The 21,945-nt window shown below is 42.5% G+C and overlaps 6 protein-coding genes and 1 pseudogene across 6 annotated transcripts; 5 read left to right on the forward strand and 2 right to left on the reverse strand.

Moving 5' to 3' along the window:
- Nucleotides 1–1,041: 1,041 nt before the first annotated feature.
- Nucleotides 1,042–2,001, reverse strand: LOC121190312 (odorant receptor 131-2-like). The gene has a single exon (XM_041050940.1). The coding sequence runs from the start codon at nucleotides 1,999–2,001 to the stop codon at nucleotides 1,042–1,044; it is 960 nt and encodes a 319-aa protein (XP_040906874.1).
- Nucleotides 2,002–4,042: 2,041 nt separating this feature from the next.
- Nucleotides 4,043–4,999, reverse strand: LOC121190313 (odorant receptor 131-2-like). Its single transcript, XM_041050942.1, has one exon. It carries the CDS (start codon nucleotides 4,997–4,999, stop codon nucleotides 4,043–4,045), a length of 957 nt encoding a protein of 318 aa, XP_040906876.1.
- A 1,693-nt stretch (nucleotides 5,000–6,692) lies between these two features.
- LOC121190314 lies at nucleotides 6,693–8,432 on the forward strand (annotated as a pseudogene).
- Nucleotides 8,433–10,870: 2,438 nt separating this feature from the next.
- Nucleotides 10,871–11,875, forward strand: LOC121190315 (odorant receptor 131-2-like). Its single transcript, XM_041050943.1, has one exon. The coding sequence runs from the start codon at nucleotides 10,883–10,885 to the stop codon at nucleotides 11,873–11,875; it is 993 nt and encodes a 330-aa protein (XP_040906877.1). The 5' UTR covers nucleotides 10,871–10,882.
- Nucleotides 11,876–13,589: 1,714 nt separating this feature from the next.
- Nucleotides 13,590–14,531, forward strand: LOC121190530 (odorant receptor 131-2-like). Its single transcript, XM_041051334.1, has one exon. It carries the CDS (start codon nucleotides 13,590–13,592, stop codon nucleotides 14,529–14,531), a length of 942 nt encoding a protein of 313 aa, XP_040907268.1.
- A 2,862-nt stretch (nucleotides 14,532–17,393) lies between these two features.
- Nucleotides 17,394–18,371, forward strand: LOC121190532 (odorant receptor 131-2-like). Its single transcript, XM_041051335.1, has one exon. The coding sequence runs from the start codon at nucleotides 17,415–17,417 to the stop codon at nucleotides 18,369–18,371; it is 957 nt and encodes a 318-aa protein (XP_040907269.1). The 5' UTR covers nucleotides 17,394–17,414.
- Nucleotides 18,372–20,122: 1,751 nt separating this feature from the next.
- On the forward strand, nucleotides 20,123–21,088 carry LOC121190316 (odorant receptor 131-2-like). The gene has a single exon (XM_041050944.1). The coding sequence runs from the start codon at nucleotides 20,123–20,125 to the stop codon at nucleotides 21,086–21,088; it is 966 nt and encodes a 321-aa protein (XP_040906878.1).
- The last annotated feature ends 857 nt before the right edge of the window (nucleotides 21,089–21,945 follow it).

Raw genomic sequence — 21,945 nt, forward strand, 5'->3', positions numbered from 1 at the left:
CAGAGATTTGGGATTACCTTTAAACTGATAACAGTCTTTATGACACGATTTTCCTCCAGGAATTATCCAGGAAACCAGCTGCTTCTTCTTTCTCCCCAGAACTCTGCATCCCTACTCACTAATGACTGTTCTAACTGTACGGCTTTACTCTGTGTTTATACTTACTGTACTTTGTCTTTATATTTCATAAGTGTTTGTGTTATTTATTTATGTGTGCCTTAAAGCCGAGAGTCTCTACAAAATTTTGTTATGTTCGCATAATGACAATAAAGACTCTTGAATCTTACTCATTTAGGCAGCGTCTAAATCAAAATACAATTAAAAAAGATTAACTATCCCTCCATGACTTAGACTTTTGTCTCCTGTTTTCTGTTTTCTCTCAGTGATGGGCATACCAGGGAGGTTGAAAGGTGGAACCAAGTACCCGGGGCCCCAAAAAGGCCCCTCATACAGAAATAATGTTGTTTAGTGTTGTAAAACCTCACAGTGAAAGCCTCATACATTAACTACAGTATGTTGAAAACCACAGCTGCATGTGTTTACCTGTTGAATCAGTTAGTGTGAAAATGGATATATTAAAAGGGAAAGGGAATAAATAATAACTAAACTACAGCGGAACAGTCTTATTCTCAAAAACAAATTAAAAAATGTGCAGCAGTGTGTTACGAGCCTTTTAGGCTGAAGCTTTGTCTGTGGAGGCTGAGCTGGCTGCTACCATCACACCAATGTAGGAGGAAGTGATCACAACACTCAGTTTAACAACCCGAAAATAAGTGTAGGCTTTGTCATGATAATCAGACATAGAACCAACAGAGCCATAGAGCTACATATCTCACCAGAGACATCACCACCAGAGTCAGAGGAGAGATCACAGTTGTGAGATTAGCGATCATGGTGAGAACACCACACACAGGATACGTTAGCATTATTCTACAGGCAGCCAGTATATACAGGACCTGACTTTGTTTCTTGCTCATTTACTAAAACCAAATATGGTGACTTGGGTGAAGTACACCCAAAAAGCTTGACAAAGTTTCACTTCTAAGCCTTAACTGGTGCGACTGACAGCTTCAGTCCACAGCAGAGATGGTGCATGAGGACAGGCCTGATGGTCTGGTCTCTGATGCCATAAATGAGGGAGCTCAAACATCTGGGGAAGATGACAATACACACATAAAAAACATTCTGCATGCGCACAAACACTATCCTGCTGACAGTTCTCGAAAGAGCTGTAAAGATTGGGTTGTATATATTGGAGGACAGACTGAGGACCAGCTGCAGCAGGTGCAGCAGCAGTGTGTTACGAGCCTTATGAGCCGAAGCTTTGTCTGTGGAGGCTGACCTGGCTGCTACCATCACACCAATGTACGAGGAAGTGATCACAACGCACACTGAAACAAACACAAAACAAGTGTAGGCTTTGTTATAATGATCAGACACTGGCCTGAATATCATAGCTGTGTAAGAGCAGAAGTCCTTCATCTGCAGGCTCTGCAGCTCTTCAAACGGAAAATTTAATAACAGAAGAACCTGAGTGAGGACATTTAGTGAACTGAAGGCCCAAACCACAGTGATAGCCACCCCTGTGTTTCTGATGGTGATGATGGTAGCGTGCCTCAGTGGGTAGCACACAGCTACATATCTCTCCAGAGACATCACCACCAGAGTCAGAGGAGAGATCACAGTTGTGAGATTAGCGATCATGGTGAGAACACCACACACAGGATACGTTAGCATTATTCTACAGGCAGCCAGTATATACATTACCTGACTGTGTACCAGCTGCACAGTGTCAGCAAACAGGAGGTTATACAGGAGAATGTAACGGGAGGTTTCACGAAACACTGGTTTACTCCTCAGGCTGAATAACATGGTCCCATTAATGAAGAGAAACACACAGCATGGCACAGTGGTCACAGTGGAAAGAATCACTCTCTCCAGTAAACTCTGATACTGAAGTTCCCCTGTGATGTTAGTGCGAAACTGAGTTACATACGACATTGCAGAGAAACATTTAAGATGTAAAATCTGCTGATTCAGTGGAACACAAAAGCACAGTGAGTCTTGTTCAGTTTGTCTTCCTATACATCCAACATCTTTTAAACACAGATGCCCGACGCTTCACAAGAGAAAGCCAGTTTCATGGAGAGACATGTTCCCCGTCCAGACGGCAGGAGTGGTCTGCAGGGTTTGCTTGTCCTCGCACAGAAATTCTAAGTTCTGTCCTTGTAACCTGTTCACATGACCTATCACATGTTAAAGTGGTAGCCCAATCAGTACAGGCTGATGTAATCTCTCTTCCATTATTACCCAACACGCTGGTCCACGTCATAGTGTCCCACAGAGTGGACATGATAATCAAAAAGCATACATCCAACACCAACGTAGGTGTTATCTGGTATCAGTTATATTGGTTTTTATTTTGGTTGTACTAAGTAATAAACTACATCAGGCTGAGTGTGTGAGTGTGTGTGTCTGTGTCAGTAGTGTGCTCTGCACTGCACTCTATTGACCCCTATAGTTTTGCTGTAGTTCTAATGACAAAGACAGAGACAGCTATGCTTGCTGCTGCACTAGGGGTTGCCATGGTGACGAGCTTTGCCCTCCGCTGGCGCAGCTCACAGCTGCTCCGACGGACTCATTATCGGCCGATTTGGGCCTGTCAAGCTCCTGCTATTTATTCAAAAACCAAACATGATATCGCCAAACAAACTTCACCGTCAAAGCCACAAGGCCTTCAGGAACACAGTGATGTATTTTCTTTGGCTCTACTGTCAAAAATGTGGAAAACACAACAAGTTTAAAAAAGGGTATTTTCTGCTTTACTCCAAAAATCCTCTTCTCCATTTACATTGAAGTCAATGGAGCAGATGAGAGTCACTCTTGTCGGTAAAAGGCAGACTATTAAAAAAATGTAAATCCTACCGATAAAGTAAACACATTGTGAGAAAGAAGACATGTGTGGCTACAACTCTGGAGAATATCACTGTTGTAGAATAAAATTTGTGGCTGTAGTCGTCATGCAAAGAAAAAACTTCTGAGAGTTTTTTTAAAGCCTCCACACTCTAAGCTCCCACTCTAGCCTGGAACATTCCGCAATACACACTCATTGTAAACTCTGAATTTTTCCAAAAATCACTCATGATCATTAAAGGCTCACTGTTCAAAAACTACACAACTTAGGAAAAAAGTTGAATACACCTCAAATACACAGGACTTCTGTCTACATTTTATAGTTTGAATGGTGTTTCTAGGTGAAAGTATGCCAGAGCAGTTGATGTTTGAAAAACGTGAAAAATTTGCGACTTTTTTGACCCTGTCCCATTCATTCTCTATGGGGAATCTTTCGAACTTTTTCGCGAATTACTTCGCACCGCACCACTAAATACGAATCCTACTATTTTTCCCACAATGCAACAGGGAAAAAAATCAGAATGAAAGATAAGACACAAAGCTCAGACTGGTGAGTGCTGTTAAACTACAGGGCTGTCTGTGTTATCCAATCACTCATCTGCCTCAGGCCCATGAAAGCAGCAGACAAACAAACAGCAGTCTGTGTCAAACCAGCTAATCATCATCACACTGACAGACTCAACACGCAAAGTTTAAACTGGAAAACAATGAAAGAGTTGTCACATGCCAACCATAAACAATGCAATCTTTAGTATACTTCTGAAGATTCATATTTTTATTTTTCAACATATTAAGCGTCAACTAAATAAAAGATTAATACATTTACTGCACATGTCCTCCCTCCATATTCCTAGAAATTTAAAGACCTGAAGAGTTTTCTCCAGAAAAATTCATATATATTCACATTAATTTGCATAAACAACAAACTACATTTAAACTTAAAACTCAAAGTAAAATGATAGAAACTTGAACAAACTGTAAACCTTTTCAAACAGACCTCTATCACTGACCTTCCAGAAATACTGAGAAAGCTACAGATATCTCACTTATATCAGCTCATCTTTCATGTCTGAAGCAGCTTTCTCACTAAATCAAGCATATGCTACTTTTGGCCTATTTATGATCAAGCCTAAGGTGGGACCTCAGCCTTAACTGGTGCGACTGACAGCTTCAGTCCACAGCAGAGATGGTGCATGAGGACAGGCCTCATGGTCTGGTCTCTGATGCCATAAATGAGGGAGCTCAAACATCTGGGGAAGATGAAAATACACACATAAAAAACATTCTGCATGCGCACAAACACTATCCTGCTGACAGTTCTCGAAAGAGCTATAAGAAGGGGGTTGTATATAGTCGAGGACAGACTGAGGACCAGCTGCAGCAGGTGCAGCAGCAGTGTGTTACGAGCCTTACGAGCCGAAGCTTTGTCTGTGGAGGCTGACCTGGCTGCTACCATCACACCAATGTAGGAGGAAGTGATCACAACACTCGCTGATACAAACAGAAAACAGGTGTAGGCTTTGTCATAATGAGCAGACATGGAGCCAAGCAACAGAGCCATGTCAGAGCAGAAGTCCTTCATCTGCAGGCTCTGCAGCTCTTCAAACGGAAAATTTAATAACAGAAGAACTCGAGTGAGGACATTTAGTGAACTGAAGGCCCAAACCACAGTGATAGCCACCCCTGTGTTTCTGATGGTGATGATGGTAGCGTGCCTCAGTGGGTAGCACACAGCCACATATCTCTCCAGAGACATCACCACCAGAGTCAGAGGAGAGATCACAGTTGTGAGATTAGCGATCATGGTGAGAACACCACACACAGGATAGGTTAGCATTATTCTACAGGCAGCCAGTATATACAGGACCTGACTGTGTACCAGCTGCACAGTGTCAGCAAACAGGAGGTTATACAGGAGAATGTAACGGGAGGTTTCACGAAACACTGGTTTACTCCTCAGGCTGAATAACATGGTCCCATTAATGAAGAGAAACACACAGCATGGCACAGTGGTCACAGTGGAAAGAATCACTCTCTCCAGTAAACTCTGATACTGAAGTTCCCCTGTGATGTTAGTGCGAGACATTGTAGAGAAACATTTAAGACGTGAAAATCTTGACGTGGACACTAACACACGATGAAGTGCTTCAGTTTGTCTGGAGATCCACCGTCAGCAGAGATGCCTGCTGAGTTCATGTAGCTCCATTTTCCCTCTGCAGATGTTAGAGCAGGTCAGAGGCTCTGCTTGTTTCCATGAGAGCAGAGCTGGTCTGCAGGGTCTGACTGTCCTCGCACGCTGTTTATGAGCTTTCTCCTCGCACCCGTTTCATGTGACACCATCACGTGTCCACATGGTTGATATCTGATGAATAGGTTATCCCTCTTCCATTATTTCCCAGTACGTCTTTCATAGCTGACGTGAGAATAGAAGAGCATCTGTCTCTGTGGTGAAATTATGATGAGACAGTATTTTGATTTGTTGTTTTGCTTGTGTTGAGCTTGGCTGTCATGGTTACTACAAGCACAAGGCTTCCTCTCCCGACTGCATGGACATCCAGTCTGTCCTGAAAGGCCTGTGTAGTCCAGTTAAACCACAGGGACCAGTTTCCAAATGTGCTGTGGCAGATGACAGTGCTGAATAAGTCATGTTATGTTGGGGAATCTGGTAAAAAGGAGTGTAAAAGAATCAAAACTGAACCTGTGCAGTTCAAATCCCAACCCGAACAGTGATGGTCATCCATTACTGAGACAAGTTTAAACACATAAGAAACCAGAAAGGGGGCAACTTTTTCACAGCACTGTACAACTAGCTACATGTACTTTATATGATATGATATGATTATATATTATATGTGATTCATTCTTGATAAAGTGTATATTTTCTCAAAACTTTATTGATCAGTCTTCCAGTGTGATTACTGATGCATAAAAACAGGAATAAAAAGAGCAATGTTTTCTCTTTTTACTATGCACTTGTTTGTGCTTGTCAAACTTTGCCATAAGTTGTCTCCTCTGAGGTGCACATCGTCCCCTCTCCATGAAGCTCTCTGATTAACACCCGCAGGAATTAATCAGAAATTAATTGGTAATGGTTTGAATATTTAATGTGTCTAAGATGAGGTATCAGGAGACGAGGTCTAATGGGATTTGTCTCTGTGACACCTCTGAGTGTTTTCAGCAGCTGACAAACAACATGTAACATGTGGAGAGGAGCTGGCCCCAGATTCCTGAGAGGACCTAACAGTGACAGGCCCAGGGGCCCCAGGGGCCCAGGAGCCCGGGGTCCATAGGCCTGGGGTCCATGGGCCAGAGCCTCTCACAAGTCTGAAGTTCAGCAGCGTTCTCCATCCTCCTTCTTTTTTTTTTTTTTTTTTTTTTTTTTACTAAAAACTAATGTTCCAGATGTGTTGAGAAAATGTTACTGAATAATGAAAGGGGAACATCTGCTGGAGCCCCACAGTTCAAAGCAACCACAGAGACGTGAAACAGCGAACACAGCGAGGATGTCGGTCTGGGTCGGAGTCCCAACAATAAGGTGTGCGATTTCAATATGTTAGAGTTACTTTATCAGCCTTTAAGCACAGGTACTGGATCGGACTCTGCATTGGCAGGTGTCCAGTATTAAAGGACTCATGTTGGGACCAGGGCCAAAAGTCAGATTAGATTCATTTAACAAAACAAAACATCAAGGTGCATTAGCTTCAGCGCTAATTACACTGCTGTCAGATCAGCTTCGTCAGTTAGGTGCTAGCTAAGGTTAGCTAACATAAGAAAAAGTTATGTCGCCTCTGAACTGTGTGGACAATGGACAGTCTCAGACAGTGCTAACAGATACTGGTACTTTACAGGATATGTATCTTAAATATTTAAATTTATATTCAGCTTCATGCAACGTCATACTTCAGACATTTAAGATTTAAGTACAACATTTTATAATAACCATATAAAATGTATGTATATTTAATAAATCATCTATAAAGTAAACTTTATATATAATTTATATATGAAGTTAACTCTGGACTTGTTAAACTGTCTCCACACAGTTTCTGACAAACACCCACAGGAGGAATCAGTCAGATCAATATTTACTGAAAACATTAATGAGTAAGTGCTTGAATATTTAATGCATCTAAATGAGTTACCAGGGGATTGTGTCAGATGCAGGGATTTCTCTGTGACACCTCCGAGTATTTCAACAAACTAAAAACAATATTTCCATAACAACAGAAACACATGTCACAATGAGGAAAAGTTAGAGGCAGAGGTCTAACTTTTACTGACTTTTAACTGAGCGGCTGATCATGACAGTGACTTCAGAACTTGCCCAACAATCATCAAGTTTTCTTCACTATCAGAGAAGTTCATTCACAGTTGTCTGTACACACGAAGGTGCAAACCACACAGGAGCTGTTAATAGTGAAGTTCGCCTCCTTCATTTTCCAAAATGTGAACAAACACAGGTGAAAACAGGATAAGAATCTGCAGCTCAGAGCTGACTGTGTGTACTATTCCTCCGGTTCCTGTTCATGTAACTGAAGACATGAACAGGATTCGCTGACTGGGCTACTTTTTCTCAGTCAAACCTGCATGTGCTTAGAGTTGATACCAAATTATACTAACTATACTAAATAGAGTACATACGGTGTTTCACGTAAAAATCAAAACTTGGACGTCTGAGTAATTTATCTGAAATCCAAAAACACACAAAGACAGAATGTAAACGAAAACAATGAGAGTGCAGGACAGGGTGGGGCGGATGGCGTGAGTCACGTCTGCTCAGAGGAGCACGGTGGTGTAAAGCTGACCCGTGGAGCAGATCACACACATATACCACACGTCACTGCAGCAGACGAGCTCGTGGGAGCAAACGTGGCCTCTAACCTCCTGACTTCACTGCTCAGCATGGATCTCAGTTTTCACAGCCATAATCTCCCCTCTCACCCTGTCCGTCATGTCACTTGAGCGACATGTGGTGGTGTGCCATCCACTGCGGCACGCGACCATCTTCACCATCAGAAGCACAGGCGTGGCCATTGCTCTGGTATGGACCTTCAGTTTTATTCACTTCCTCATTCGATTTTTCCTGCTGTTATATTTGCTCTCAAAAAACAACACAAATCTGCATCTTTTGCACTAAAGAGGCCGTTTTCTTTGCACCGGTCTTTCCTGATTTTGAAGCGTATGCCAGAACTGTCTTTCTGTCCGTGGGTGCATCAATCATAGCCTCCTACATTGGTGTGGCAGTTGTAGCCAGGTCTGTCTCCACAGACAAAGCCTCAGTCAAGAAGGCTCTTCAAACGCTGCTGCTTCACCTCATTCAGCTAAGCCTGATTCTCGCCTCCACCCTGTTCTCCACCATCATTGTAGCCATTGCTAAAATGGCAGGGAGATTAGCCCTTGTACGCGTTTACAATATTTGCTTTGTGTGCTTGAGTATCCTTCCAAGGTGCCTGAGCGCTCTCATCTATGGACTCAGGGATCAAACCATCAGACCAGTCCCTGTGCAAAATCTGTGCTGATGGTGGAGATGCTCAGTTTTCCTCCACAGGAGCCAGTGACAGTCTGAGGAGACTTTCTGAGCGCAGCAGCCCATTCTCCACGATGTTTAGGACGACAACAATGATACTGTTAACAGAGGGGACAACTGGAACAGAACATTACAATAAATAAGTATGCATTCATTAAATGTCTCTAATGTATTCATAAAAAAATCTGTGACCATGTGAATGTGCTGCTCTTGCATAATGTCACAGTAGTTTACTGATGCAACTGGACGCTTCACCTCTCACCCGAGAACCGTCTTCAGTTCTGGAGACTGGTTAGACAGTCCAAACAATATCTAATAACTATTGTTTTTAAATTGACTAAGACACACACACACACACACACACACACACACACACACACACACAGAGCGGTTTGCATTGCATATTGCACCCTTCATAATAACAGTGGCCTTATCACACATATTAATCCATCACATTCCTTTTAAGTCACTTTTTTAAATGGGACAAAGAACTTTCTTTGTTATGGTCAGCTTATTATTGCTGCAGTAAATAGGAAAGTGTGTGTTCTGCAGCCCAGAACACACACATCTTATGCACTAACTGCACATGTTTAAACATGTCCACCGATACACACAGCCCATCAGGGATCACCCCCACAGCTGTTTCTGTCCCACATTATTTCAGCCAGGTGTTCTATAAGACTATCACCTAAAATCATCTGTGATGAGAATAAGAAGGGAAGCAGCAATAAGTGAGCAAGCAGAGGAGAAGTGGAGCATAAAGTATAAAGTAAAATAAAATAGTTTACACAATGAATCAGCACAAGAGGATGTGATGTGCGGTGACGGACGTTTCATAATGTTTAAAGGTTTAATTGTTAATTTAACTTAAAGTACAGTTTTGTACTGGATCATATCGGATTCATATTTTGCTCTCATGATGGCGCTAGATTAAAACTGAAAGGATCACAATTCATTCTTAAGAGGAATATGAATATCTGAACCACATTTCATGGCAGTCCATCCAACAGCTGCTGAGATATTTCTACTGGATCTACTGGATCCAGGTCTGGAGACTGGGGAGGCCATTGATTGCTATTAAGGCCCAAAGTGAACCAAGAAAACACTGCCCCACACACACAGCATCATAACAGCAGCAGCAGCCTGGACTGCTGACACGAGGCAGCCATGGATCCATGCTGGTGTATACATCCACCTCCAGGTTGGATGTTGTTGTAAACTTTGTGAATTTAATTGGCTGTTTAACATATTTTATGTATTTAATGTGTCTCAGCTGAACATCATCACAGCTGAACTGCAGCATCAGCGGTTACTGGGAACAGTGCTGTTTTCTGCTGTGTCATGCTGTGTGTGTCTCCTCACAGAGCTGTGCAGTAAAGACCTGTCGAGATCAGAGCACCAAACTCTTTTCAGTGATTTAACTTTAAGGCATGTTAGCTCATTTGACTATTATTTGTCTTATATAATGTGGTTATGTTTTATTGGTCTTGGTTTTATTCTCTTTGCTTTTTAAATGTGTTGTTTTATTCTATAAACAAATAGTTAGTTTTATTATTCTTATTCTTAGTTTATGAACTGAAGGTCTTTTCTGTGCAAAGCCACTCAGAGCTTTGCACCTTCCTGCCACCTGCAGAGTTTTAAAACAGGTTCTAGTTTTAACATGAGCCAATGCAGAAATCTGAAGACAGGTCTAATAAGTTCAGACTTTAGTTTCAGCAGGAACGGGCGCAGGTGCATTGTCCATTAACTGTAACCCAACCACGGCTGATTTTGGGAGACTAATAGATCATTAGTTTTAAAATCATTTCTAAATGGCAGAACACTTATCTTGTGAAATGTCTGTGATTCTGATTTATGAAAAACTTGGCCCCTGGTGTTTCCGTCGGTTCCCCATCTCAAAGGTGGTCAGCCCTGCAGTGTTCGCCTTCTCCAGGCACCTTACATGTCTCAGGCGTGTCAGAGAGAACCCGCTGGTTCCCTGTTTTCGGATTCTGCTTCATTAGCACATCACTCTCACTTGTCTGTATCAGCCATTTTCAATCACACCTACCACATTAAATTCATTTAGTTTCATGTCCACGTTTATCTTGATTTAAAAAAGAACTACTACAAAGATAAACAGTAATGCCCTTCTGTATACATGGCCCATCTGAAAATGACCAAAGGCATCACCATTTGCTAACATGTTATCCATTCTTAAATGTGATGACGTCAGATAAAGTGGGAGTGAGGACTGAGCTCATAAACTCTGTGAAGGTGTGTAACCTGTGCAGGTACAGCCTCCAGCCTGCACAGGTTCACTGTATGCAGGTAAAGAACTCTGTGGGCGTCTCTGCTCCAAAGATGATGGGTCTTCTCTGTAACAGGGACACAAACTGAAGTTTAACTATTCTGTGCTTCACTTAAATTAAGATTTGTAGTTTATTTAATGCTTTTCTAAAAATGTTGTATGCTAATCTGTCTCAGACCAACATCACTGCTGAGCTGCAGTATCAGGGGTTACTGGGATTAGTGTTGTTTTCTGCTCCAGTTATGGTTCCATGCTGTGTGTTTCTCTTCATTAATGGGACCATGTTATTCAGCCTGAGGAGTAAACCAGTGTTTCGTGAAACCTCCCGTTACATTCTCCTGTATAACCTCCTGTTTGCTGACACTGTGCAGCTGGTACACAGTCAGGTCCTGTATATACTGGCTGCCTGTAGAATAATGCTAACCTATCCTGTGTGTGGTGTTCTCACCATGATCGCTAATCTCACAACTGTGATCTCTCCTCTGACCCTGGTGGTGATGTCTCTGGAGAGATATGTAGCTGTGTGCTACCCACTGAGGCACGCTACCATCATCACCATCAGAAACACAGGGGTGGCTATCACTGTAGTTTGGGCCTTCAGTTCACTAAATGTCCTCACTCGAGTTCTTCTGTTGTTAAATTTTCCGTTTGAAGAGCTGCAGAGCCTGCAGATGAAGGACTTCTGCTCTGACACAGCCATGATACTCGGGCCAGGGTCTGATCATTATGGCAAAGCTTACACTTACTTCCTGTTTGTATCAGCGAGTGTTGTGATCACTTCCTCCTACATTGGTGTGATGGTAGCAGCCAGGTCAGCCTCCACAGACAAAGCTTCGGCTCGTAAGGCTCGTCACACACTGCTGCTGCACCTGCTGCAGCTGGTCCTCAGTCTGCTCTCAACCGTACACAACCCACTGCTCTTCTCTATTTCCAAAACTCAAGACAGGGTCACGATCGTACGTATCCAGATAGTTCTTTATCTGTGTATTATCATCCTCCCCAGATGCCTGAGCGCTCTGATTTATGGTCTTAGAGACCAGACCATCAGACCCGCTCTCATGTACCATCTCTGCTGTCGGTGGAGACGCTCGTCTTTCCTGTCGGACGTCCCAGCCAAGGATAAAGTTGGCATATTTGTGACTTAATAGATTTGATTTCTGTTTATTTGACTGAGCAGAGAATACAGAGTGTGATGATTTAATTTAAGTCAACTCAGATTTGTTGATGCTATTTATGATCTGTTGCATGTAAATACCTACTATACCCTAAAACAGGAAAGTAAAATAAGGTGGTTTACAGTACTAAACCCCCTCTTCCTGAATTGTGTATTATCACCACAGTATATCACTTCCTCCTACAGGTGTGATGGTAGCAGCCAGGTCAGCCTCCACAGACAACGCTTCAAACCAAACGCCAAACACACCGCTGCACCTGCTGCACCTGCTGCACCTGCTGCACCTGGGCCTCAGCCTGCTCACAGCTATCTCAAAGGTCCTAGACAGAATAATAACTGTGACATTTGAATTGTCCTCGTGTGCGTATTATCATGTCAAGGTGCCTGAGTTCTCTAATCAACGGTCTCAGAAAACGTTCAGACTGTCTGCAAAGGTCCAGGTAAACCAGTTCAATGCCTGCAATTACTGACTGAAAGCTGCTGAACAGATTGTTATAATGGACGAGACCTTGAGCTTGTTTAGTGCTGATGTGTTCATTTTATAGTTTTACCATCCGCTCTGTTCATTTCCAACCACCTACCAATGTCTCTTTTTTTCAGCGATACCTTCCAGTTTCTTTTATTCGATTAATAAAAATGTTTTCATTCTGAACCATGTCTCTGTCCCTGAACTGAACCCGTCTCAGTGCCCTGTTTAACTTAGTATTTGGTAGAACCGATTTCATTTCCTGGGGTTGGTTCCCTTTCTAATCCCCCCACTACAAACAGCTCTCTCCCCTCTCACTTTGTCAGCCACATTAAAGTTTCCCAGTGGATATCACTGTGGATATCACTGTGGATATCACTGTGGATATCACTGTACATCATGTGTCTTATCCTCTTTAAAATATCGTGTTTTTGGTTCCTGGTGTAATTTTGCAGGAGGCAGAGGAAAGGTGATTGGCTTGGAGGCACCACAGACCAAAGAGCCACTCATCAACAAGGACACTGTGCATCAGCCACAACTGTGCAATCCGCTCACCGAGACACTTAGAGCTGTGTTCAGCAGCTTGTACGTGGAAGCTGCAGGAAGAGCCAATGTCTGTCCCAGTGACATTAATGGAAGCGGTGGAAAGGCGTCAGAGCGGCTGGTCGGATGGTCTGATGTATGCAGCCACTGTTAAAGTGTCTGTCTTAGATGTGAACATGTTAATATGAATGATACCAAAGTTATAGTTTTAATGAAACAGTCATAAGTAAAAGAGAAGCAGTGTTATTTACAGTACATTCGTCCTAATTACTCCTGTTACATGAAGAATATGATGAAGTGGATCCAGACCTTGAAGAGTTGGTGCTGGAAAGATTACATCATGGATTTATAATTAGTAATGGTATGCTCTGATGAAGTCATGTGACTGTGTAATGTGAAGTGGATACAAGGAGCAAATTTGCTCAGTAACACAACATGTGGGGGCAGGAAACCCTGCACACCAGCTCTGCTGACATGAAACCAAGCACAGCCTCGACCCCGCTGGGTATGTGGATGGTTTTGGGTTTGGGATATAAACTCTGCTGCCTTCACTGCTCTAAGGATGGCACGTATTCACGGCTCTACGAACACAAACGCATCACGACTCCTGCTGTTTCTGCTGTCCAGTTACATCAAGTGGTTCACATTTCTTATTTCTCTTCATTGCTTGTCTAAGATGTCAAATGCAACTCAGTCTCAGACCACCATCAATGAACGGGGGACAATGGAGAGAGTGATTCTTTCCACTGTGACCACTGTGCCATGCTGTGTGTTTGTCTTCATTAATGGGACCATGTTATTCAGCCTGAGGAGTAAACCAGTGTTTCGTGAAACCTCCCGTTACATTCTCCTGTATAACCTCCTGTTTGCTGACACTGTGCAGCTGGTACACGGTCAGGTCCTGTATATACTGGCTGCCTGTAGAATAATGCTAACGTATCCTGTGTGTGGTGTTCTCACCATGATCGCTAATCTCACAAACGAAATCTCTCCTCTGACCCTGGTGGTGATGTCTCTGGAGAGATATGTAGCTGTGTGCTACCCACTGAGGCACGCTACCATCATCACCATCAGAAACACAGGGGTGGCTATCACTGTGGTTTGGGCCTTCAGTTCACTAAATGTCCTCACTCGAGTTCTTCTGTTGTTAAATTTTCCGTTTGAAGAGCTGCAGAGCCTGCAGATGAAGGACTTCTGCTCTGACATAGCCATGCTGATTGGGCCTTTATCTGATCATTACAACAAAGCCTACACTTATTTTCTGTTTGTATCAGCGAGTGTTGTGATCACTTCCTCCTACATTGGTGTGATGGTAGCAGCCAGGTCAGCCTCCACAGACAAAGCTTCGGCTCGTAAGGCTCGTCACACACTGCTGCTGCACCTGCTGCAGCTGGTCCTCAGTCTGCTCTCAACCGTACACAACCCACTGCTCACAGCTATAGCAAAGGTCCTAAACAAGATAGGTTTGGTGCGCATTCAGATCGCTGTTTATGTGTGTGTTGTCATCTTTCCAAGATGTCTGAGTGCTCTGATCTATGGCATCAGAGACCAGACCATCAGGCCCATCCTCATGTACCATCTCTGCTGTCGACTGAAACTATCAGTTAATCCAGCCTGAGAAGCCTGAGCTCTCAGTTAGGATGCATGGAGTGGGTATCCTTCAAGTTGCAGTATTTTTAATACAAAGTTCCTTAGCCTTAGTCCTTAGTGTTTCCGCAGTGTTTTCTTGCTGGGCTGCAGCGGAGGGAACACACACACTTAACTCATCCCCCTGAAGCTTCATATTCCATAAATCTGTTGATTTTATCCTCTGTCTCTTCCACTGGAATTACATCAGAAAGGCATTTATTCAGGACCAGTATGAGGAAGAGGAACGATCACAGATAAATAACTACTGAAATGTTCATGACATCCAATGTACATATGTTTATATTTACATGTGAGTATTGTTATAAGAGAGACTTGAAGATCATTTTTTATTTAAATATGGAGTATGGAGTAAGTGGACTGTATCTTCTTGATGATATTCTGGCTTTCTGTATATATACAGTATATACTTCTGCTAAGTAAAATAAAATAATGTGATTCACCACAGCACTTACACTATATTTTACGCAAGACAATTAGAGAAAGGAGCTGAAGAGGGACAGACATTCTGTCTGCAAGTCCGAGGCGAATCAAGCCGCCTTCATCACGATGTTCATATCTGTACAATCAGCACCTCAGAAAGTTTGACTCATCATACTAATATTGTTTAATATCTCATTTGAAATCATTTACAGTGACTCTGTTTTCATATACTGTATATCTGCATTTACAATTTCAAAATGTAAAACAAATACAGTGAAACTGCAAAATTACAAGAATGTAAAGACTGTCCTCTCTCCTGTGTCCTGATTGGTGGAGCCTTGAGCACTTTTATTTTTTATCATCGTGTTTACAGTCAGCTGTGTCGGTGTTGGTTTCTTTGTGTTTTGTGTTCTTTGTGTCAAAGGATGTCATCATCTGACTGCAAAACAAATCGACCTACAGGTACAAGTGACCTGAACCTGAACCTGAAGCCACACATTACAAATGAACAGCTTGTGTAGTATTTAAACTAAGTAACTAGGATCCCATAGTAACATCACATTACAATGTTCATTACTATTGTTGCTATGATAATAATAAAAATCAACGGAGTTTCAGCTGCTGTGTCACAGGTGTATGGGTGACACTGGCCTGAGAACCAGATGAACCCAAGAACATTTCCTCCTCCATCACACAATCACTGCCAGTGCTTACTGTCATGAAGCTTACTACTGTGGGCTTTTCAGGACATAATGGGTCAAATTAGCAGCTTGAAATAAAACAGCAATCACTATGATGAAACTGGCTCTCGTGAGGACCGCCCCAGGAAAGGAAGGCCAAGAGCTACCTCTGCTGCAGAGGATGGGTTCATCAGAGTTACCAGCCTCAGAAACCGCAGATTAACAGCACCGTCCCATCTGGTTTGCACTTACTTGGACCATCATTTGTTTTTCAACAGGACAATGACCCCAAACACACCTCCAGGCTATGTGAGGGCTATATGACCCAGAAGGAGAGCGATGGAGTGCTGCGTCACATGACCTGGCCTCCACAATCACCTGACCTAAACCTTACTGAGATGTTTGGGATGAGTTGGACTACAGAGTGAAGGCAAAACAGCCAACAAGTGCTCAGCACCTCTGGGAACTCCTTCAAGACGGTTGGAAAACCATTCCAGGTGAACACCTCATGAAACTGACTGAGAGAAAGCCAAGACTGTGTAAAGCTGTCAGCAAAGCAAAAGGTGGCTACTTCAAAGAATCTAAAATATAAAACATATTCTGGTTGGTTTAACACTTTTTTGTTAACTACATAATTCCTTATATGTTCCTTCATAGTTTTGATGTCTTCAGTATGAATCAACAATGTAGAAAGAAAGAAAAATAAGGAAAAACCGCTGAATGAGAAGGTGTGTCCAAACTTTTGACTGGTACTGTACTTCATTTTAATTCAAAGCTTTTTGTTCTTGGAAATTGTAATAAGTAAAAGGAATATAATGTTTGTATGCACTGTGGCTCGGCATCATTACAAGGCAGATAACTGTAACACTGTAAAATCAAAACAGCATCATGTATATATTTATGTTCTATATGAATACTCATAAGTAAAATAAAATAATATGGCTTCAAATAAAAAGTCTATGATACATAATAAAAATGTGGATGTTTTGTGGCTCAATGCAATGCAGCAAAATAAACAAGAGAAAACAAATTATAAGCTAAATTTAATTTAATTTAATTTAATTTAATGTCCCTGCTGCAGACCACCTGTAGCCATTTTACTGTGCACACCAGTTCCCCATCAGTGACCCGGTGGGTGGAGGGAACCAACCAACCAGTCTCTCTTTGACAGGCTTGACCTCGGGAACATGAAAGGTGGGATGACCAAACAGAATCATTCCAGGCAGAACAAGAGCCGACACAGGAGAACTCAGCACATATATCTGATGAGTTCAGCCTTCAGTTCACTGCAGCAGCACCAAAGCTAATATGATCGAACCAAAGAGTTTCTAGTTTTAATAAACTATTGACCTGAGCAGACAGGACGTCCACATCATCACTAATGACACTGCTTCTTTACGGTTTCAGAGCCAGAGACAATCACATCAGGAACATTAACAATGCAAACTGGGGATATGACACAGACCAGACTATTGGGTGTTCATGTAGTGTCATGAAGTGGGTTGGAGGACTGAGCTCATATATAGTGTGTGAGGACAGACGAACTCTGCAGACCAGCTCTGCTCACACCATCATCTAACCATCAGCACAGGGAAAACGTACATGGATGATATTCTGTTCTGCATATGAACCTAACGATGACATGTCTTCACTGTATTCAGAAGGCAAACTGGAAAAAAAGTGCTGTGCTTTTATGCTTCAATTACATCAACAGGTCTGTGTTTATTTTTGGTCTTCAATGCTTCTCTAAAATGTCATATCCAAACCAGTCGCAGACTCTCAACGTCACTGGACAGCAGCATCAGGGGTTACTGGAGAGTGTCTTGTTTACCACTCTGATTGGAATGCCATGCTGTGTGTTTCTCTTCATCAACGGGACAATGTTATTCACCCTGAGGAGTAAACCAGTGTTTCGTGAAACCTCCCGTTACATTCTCCTGTATAACCTCCTGTTTGCTGACACTGCTCAGCTGGCATTTAGCCAGTTACTGTACATAATTGCTGCTTGTAGAATAATGCTAACGTATCCTGTGTGTGGTGTTCTCATTATTTTTACCAAGCTCACAAATGATATCTCTCCTCTGACTCTGGTGGTGATGTCTCTGGAGCGATATGTAGCTGTGTGCTACCCACTGAGGCACGCTACCATCATCACCGTCAGAAACACAGGGGTGGCTATCGCTGTGGTTTGGGCCATTAGCTTGATAAATATCTGCATTCGAGTTCTTTTGCTGTTAAATTTTCCATTCAAAGACCTGGAGAGCCTGGTAATGACAGACGTCTGCTCCGATTTACAGATGGTGCTTGAGCCAATAAGTGATCATTACGACAAAGCCTACACTTACTTTCTGTTTCTTTCAGCCACTGTTGTGATCATTGCCTCCTATGCTGGTGTGATGGTAGCAGCCAGGTCAGCCTCCACAGACAAAGCTTCGGCTCATAAGGCTCGTAACACACTGCTGCTGCATCTGGTGCAGCTGGTCCTCAGTCTATTCTCAACCATGCACAACTCTATAGTTCAATCACTATCAACAATCGTACCAAGGTTATCAATTGTACGTATCAAGAGTGTTTTCTATGTGGTTGTTTATATCTTGCCCAGATGTCTGAGCTCTCTCATCTATGGGCTCAGAGATCAGACCATCAGGCCTGTTCTCCTGTACCATTTATGCTGTCGACTGACACTCAGCCGTCCCAGCAAAGGGTGAGGTCTCACCCCAAACTACAATTTAAGCATTATTTTCAGAGAATATAATGACCTGGGAGCAGCACGGTGGTGCAGTGGTTAGCATTGTCACCTCCCAGCAAAAAGGTTCTGGGTTCACACCTGGTGGTCAGTCAGGGTTTGCGTGTTCTCCCCATGCCAGCCTGGGTAGTCCGAGTACTCCGGCTTCCTCCAACAGCCCCTGGTTAACTGGCAATTCTAAAATGGCCATAGATGTGAATGTGAGCGTGAGCTTTTGTTCCTGCGTGTTAGTCCCACGACAGACGGGCGACCTGCCCAGAATGCACCCTGCCTCTCACCCAGTGTCAGCTGGGGTTGGCTCCAGCCCCATGTGACCCCCACAGGGTGAGAGGCACAGCTAACGGATGGATGGATACTGACCTGGAACAAAACTCACTTTCAAAACATGAGAAAACAAACTGACAACAATCCAAGGTGGATTTCCTACATTTAACGGTGTCTACGGTCTACTTTAGAGTCTAGGTCAAGTGTTCAATATCCGCACATTGGCAAAATAACACATTGGCTTAGTATTGCAATGGGGATATATTTATATTTATATCCTAGAATTATTTACAGTCAGCAGATAATTCATTTTAATTCAAAGCTTTTTGTTCTTGGAAATTGTAATAAGTAAAAGGAATATAATGTTTGTATGCACTGTGGCTCGGCATCATTACAAGGCAGATAACTGTAACACTGTAAAATCAAAACAGCATCATGTATATCACACAGTATTTAAAGGAAATCAGTTTGCTACAGTTGATGATATTTATGTTCTATATGAATACTCATAAGTAAAATAAAATAATATGGCTTCAAATAAAAAGTCTATGATACATAATAAAAATGTGGATGTTTTGTGGCTCAATGCAATGCAGCAAAATAAACAAGAGAAAACAAATTATAAGCTAAATTTAATTTAATTTAATTTAATTTAATGTCCCTGCTGCAGACCACCTGTAGCCATTTTACTGTGCACACCAGTTCCCCATCAGTGACCCGGTGGGTGGAGGGAACCAACCAACCAGTCTCTCTTTGACAGGCTTGACCTCGGGAACATGAAAGGTGGGATGACCAAACAGAATCATTCCAGGCAGAACAAGAGCCGACACAGGAGAACTCAGCACATATATCTGATGAGTTCAGCCTTCAGTTCACTGCAGCAGCACCAAAGCTAATATGATCGAACCAAAGAGTTTCTAGTTTTAATAAACTATTGACCTGAGCAGACAGGACGTCCACATCATCACTAATGACACTGCTTCTTTACGGTTTCAGAGCCAGAGACAATCACATCAGGAACATTAACAATGCAAACTGGGGATATGACACAGACCAGACTATTGGGTGTTCATGTAGTGTCATGAAGTGGGTTGGAGGACTGAGCTCATATATAGTGTGTGAGGACAGACGAACTCTGCAGACCAGCTCTGCTCACACCATCATCTAACCATCAGCACAGGGAAAACGTACATGGATCATTTTCTGCTTTACATGTGAACTCAGTGGACATCTCTGCAAAGACAGTGGACTTTTACTGGACTGAGAACTACTGTTGCTACTAACAGACTGTACAAGATTAACTGTGCTTCTGTGTTATATCAGAGGGTAAATGGATTTTTGTAGGTCTTGAGTGTTTTTTCATATTATTCACAATGATTCCAGATCTGGATACACGCCCTAAAATGTACCAGCTTGTTTCCAAGGCGGCCGCATAAAAGCCTGGCTAATATGTCATATGCAACTCAGACCAACATCACTGCTGAACTGCAGTATCGAGGAACACTGGAAATTGTGTTGTTTTCTGCTCCAGTTATGGTTCCATGCTGTGTGTTTCTCTTCATTAATGGGACCATGTTATTCACCCTGAGGAGTAAACCAGTGTTTCGTGAAACTTCCCGTTACATTCTGCTGTATAACCTCCTGTTTGCTGACACTGTGCAAATAGCACTAAGCCAGTTAATGTATATACTGGCTGCCTGTAGAATAATGCTAACGTATCCTGTGTGTGGTGTTCTCACCATGATCGCTAATCTCACAACTGTGATCTCTCCTCTGACTCTGGTGGTGATGTCTCTGGAGAGATATGTAGCTGTGTGCTACCCACTGAGGCACGCTACCATCATCACCATCAGAAACACAGGGGTGGCTATCACTGTGGTTTGGGCCTTCAGTTCACTAAATGTCCTCACTCGAGTTCTTCTGTTGTTAAATTTTCCGTTTGAAGAGCTGCAGAGCCTGCAGATGAAGGACTTCTGCTCTGACACAGCCATGATGCTCGGGCCAGGGTCTGCTCATTATGATAAAGCCTACACTTGTTTTCTGTTTCTGTCAGCTGCTGTCGCACTCAGTTGCTCCTACATTGGTGTGATGGTAGCAGCCAGGTCAGCCTCCACAGACAAAGCTTCGGCCCGTAAGACTCATAACACACTGCTGCTGCACCTGCTGCAGCTGGGCCTCAGTCTCTCTTCAACTGTTTACAACCCCTTGGTTTTCGCCATCTCAGAAATCCTTGACAGAATAGCAATTCTGCGCATCGTGAATATTCTTTATGTGTGTTTTATCCTTTCGCCCAGATGTTTGAGTTCCCTCATCTATGGCATCAGAGACCAGACCATCAGACCCATCCTCATGTACCATCTCTGCTGTCGAATGAAGCTGTCGATCATCCCGACCAAGGGTGAGGCCTCATTCTAGGCTACGCTGAATTATTTAAGCCTTATTTTCAGGGGTGTATCGTGATTTACTGAAATTCTGAATGTGGAATACGAATGAAAGAATTTAACTTAATGAAAATTCAAGCTAATCTTGCTACGCTTGCTGATGATATTGATTCTTTGAATGGTACGTCTGATATGAATCATTACAACTTCAAAAAAAGAAAAGGCTTTTCTAACTTGTAAATGTTTTAATGTATTTAAACACACCTGTGCATGAAGATGTTTTGAGGAATATGGTGTTTAGGTGAATTATCTGGCCCTCTTTGAGCCAAAATAAAATCTTTGAAACCTTAACAAGTTCTTTTTTATCAGTTACTATTGAATGTAGGGGGTTCTGAACATCCACTCAGAAAAAGGCACATGTGACAGAAGGGCCTTTATCTCATTGTTGGTCTCACCGAACACGGTAGGCATCCATGTGTGTATTTCTGACTGAATGTGTGTGTGTATGGTATCTGATATGAAACAGAAAACAGAGAAATCAAACCGGCCAACAAACATGCATTCATGATATTTCCACACTGAAGCACGCACCAGTACTAAATGGAGTAGAACTAGGGAATTTGTACCAGTTACAACACTCACTTTCTCCATTTAGAGTGAGAAAATATTTCAAAAAGAAACATATTCTACTTCTACTTCTTACTGGTTTACTGCACATTTCCATTAGAGTTTATATTTCTAACTTGATCTGCACACTTGTGTATCAGATGCATTTACAGCGACCTCAAGTTAAGATAATTATACTTAGGTTTACAAATATGACTTTACAAAGCTATTTACAAGAACCAGTCCTAGTTTAGTTTTTTGGAAACTTTGATTATAAAAGGTAAG

Source organism: Toxotes jaculatrix, chromosome 12 (genome assembly GCF_017976425.1).
Source record: "Toxotes jaculatrix isolate fToxJac2 chromosome 12, fToxJac2.pri, whole genome shotgun sequence".
NCBI lineage: Eukaryota > Metazoa > Chordata > Actinopteri > Toxotidae > Toxotes > Toxotes jaculatrix.

Bases quoted from the DNA above. Each gene is read 5' to 3' on its own strand.
- LOC121190312 (XM_041050940.1), bottom strand. From the start codon at position 2,001: ATGTCGTATGTAACTCAGTTTCGCACTAACATCACAGGGGAACTTCAG.
- LOC121190313 (XM_041050942.1), bottom strand. From the start codon at position 4,999: ATGTCTCGCACTAACATCACAGGGGAACTTCAGTATCAGAGTTTACTG.
- LOC121190532 (XM_041051335.1), top strand. From the start codon at position 17,415: ATGTCATATCCAAACCAGTCGCAGACTCTCAACGTCACTGGACAGCAG.
- LOC121190530 (XM_041051334.1), top strand. From the start codon at position 13,590: ATGTCAAATGCAACTCAGTCTCAGACCACCATCAATGAACGGGGGACA.
- LOC121190315 (XM_041050943.1), top strand. From the start codon at position 10,883: ATGTTGTATGCTAATCTGTCTCAGACCAACATCACTGCTGAGCTGCAG.
- LOC121190316 (XM_041050944.1), top strand. From the start codon at position 20,123: ATGTCATATGCAACTCAGACCAACATCACTGCTGAACTGCAGTATCGA.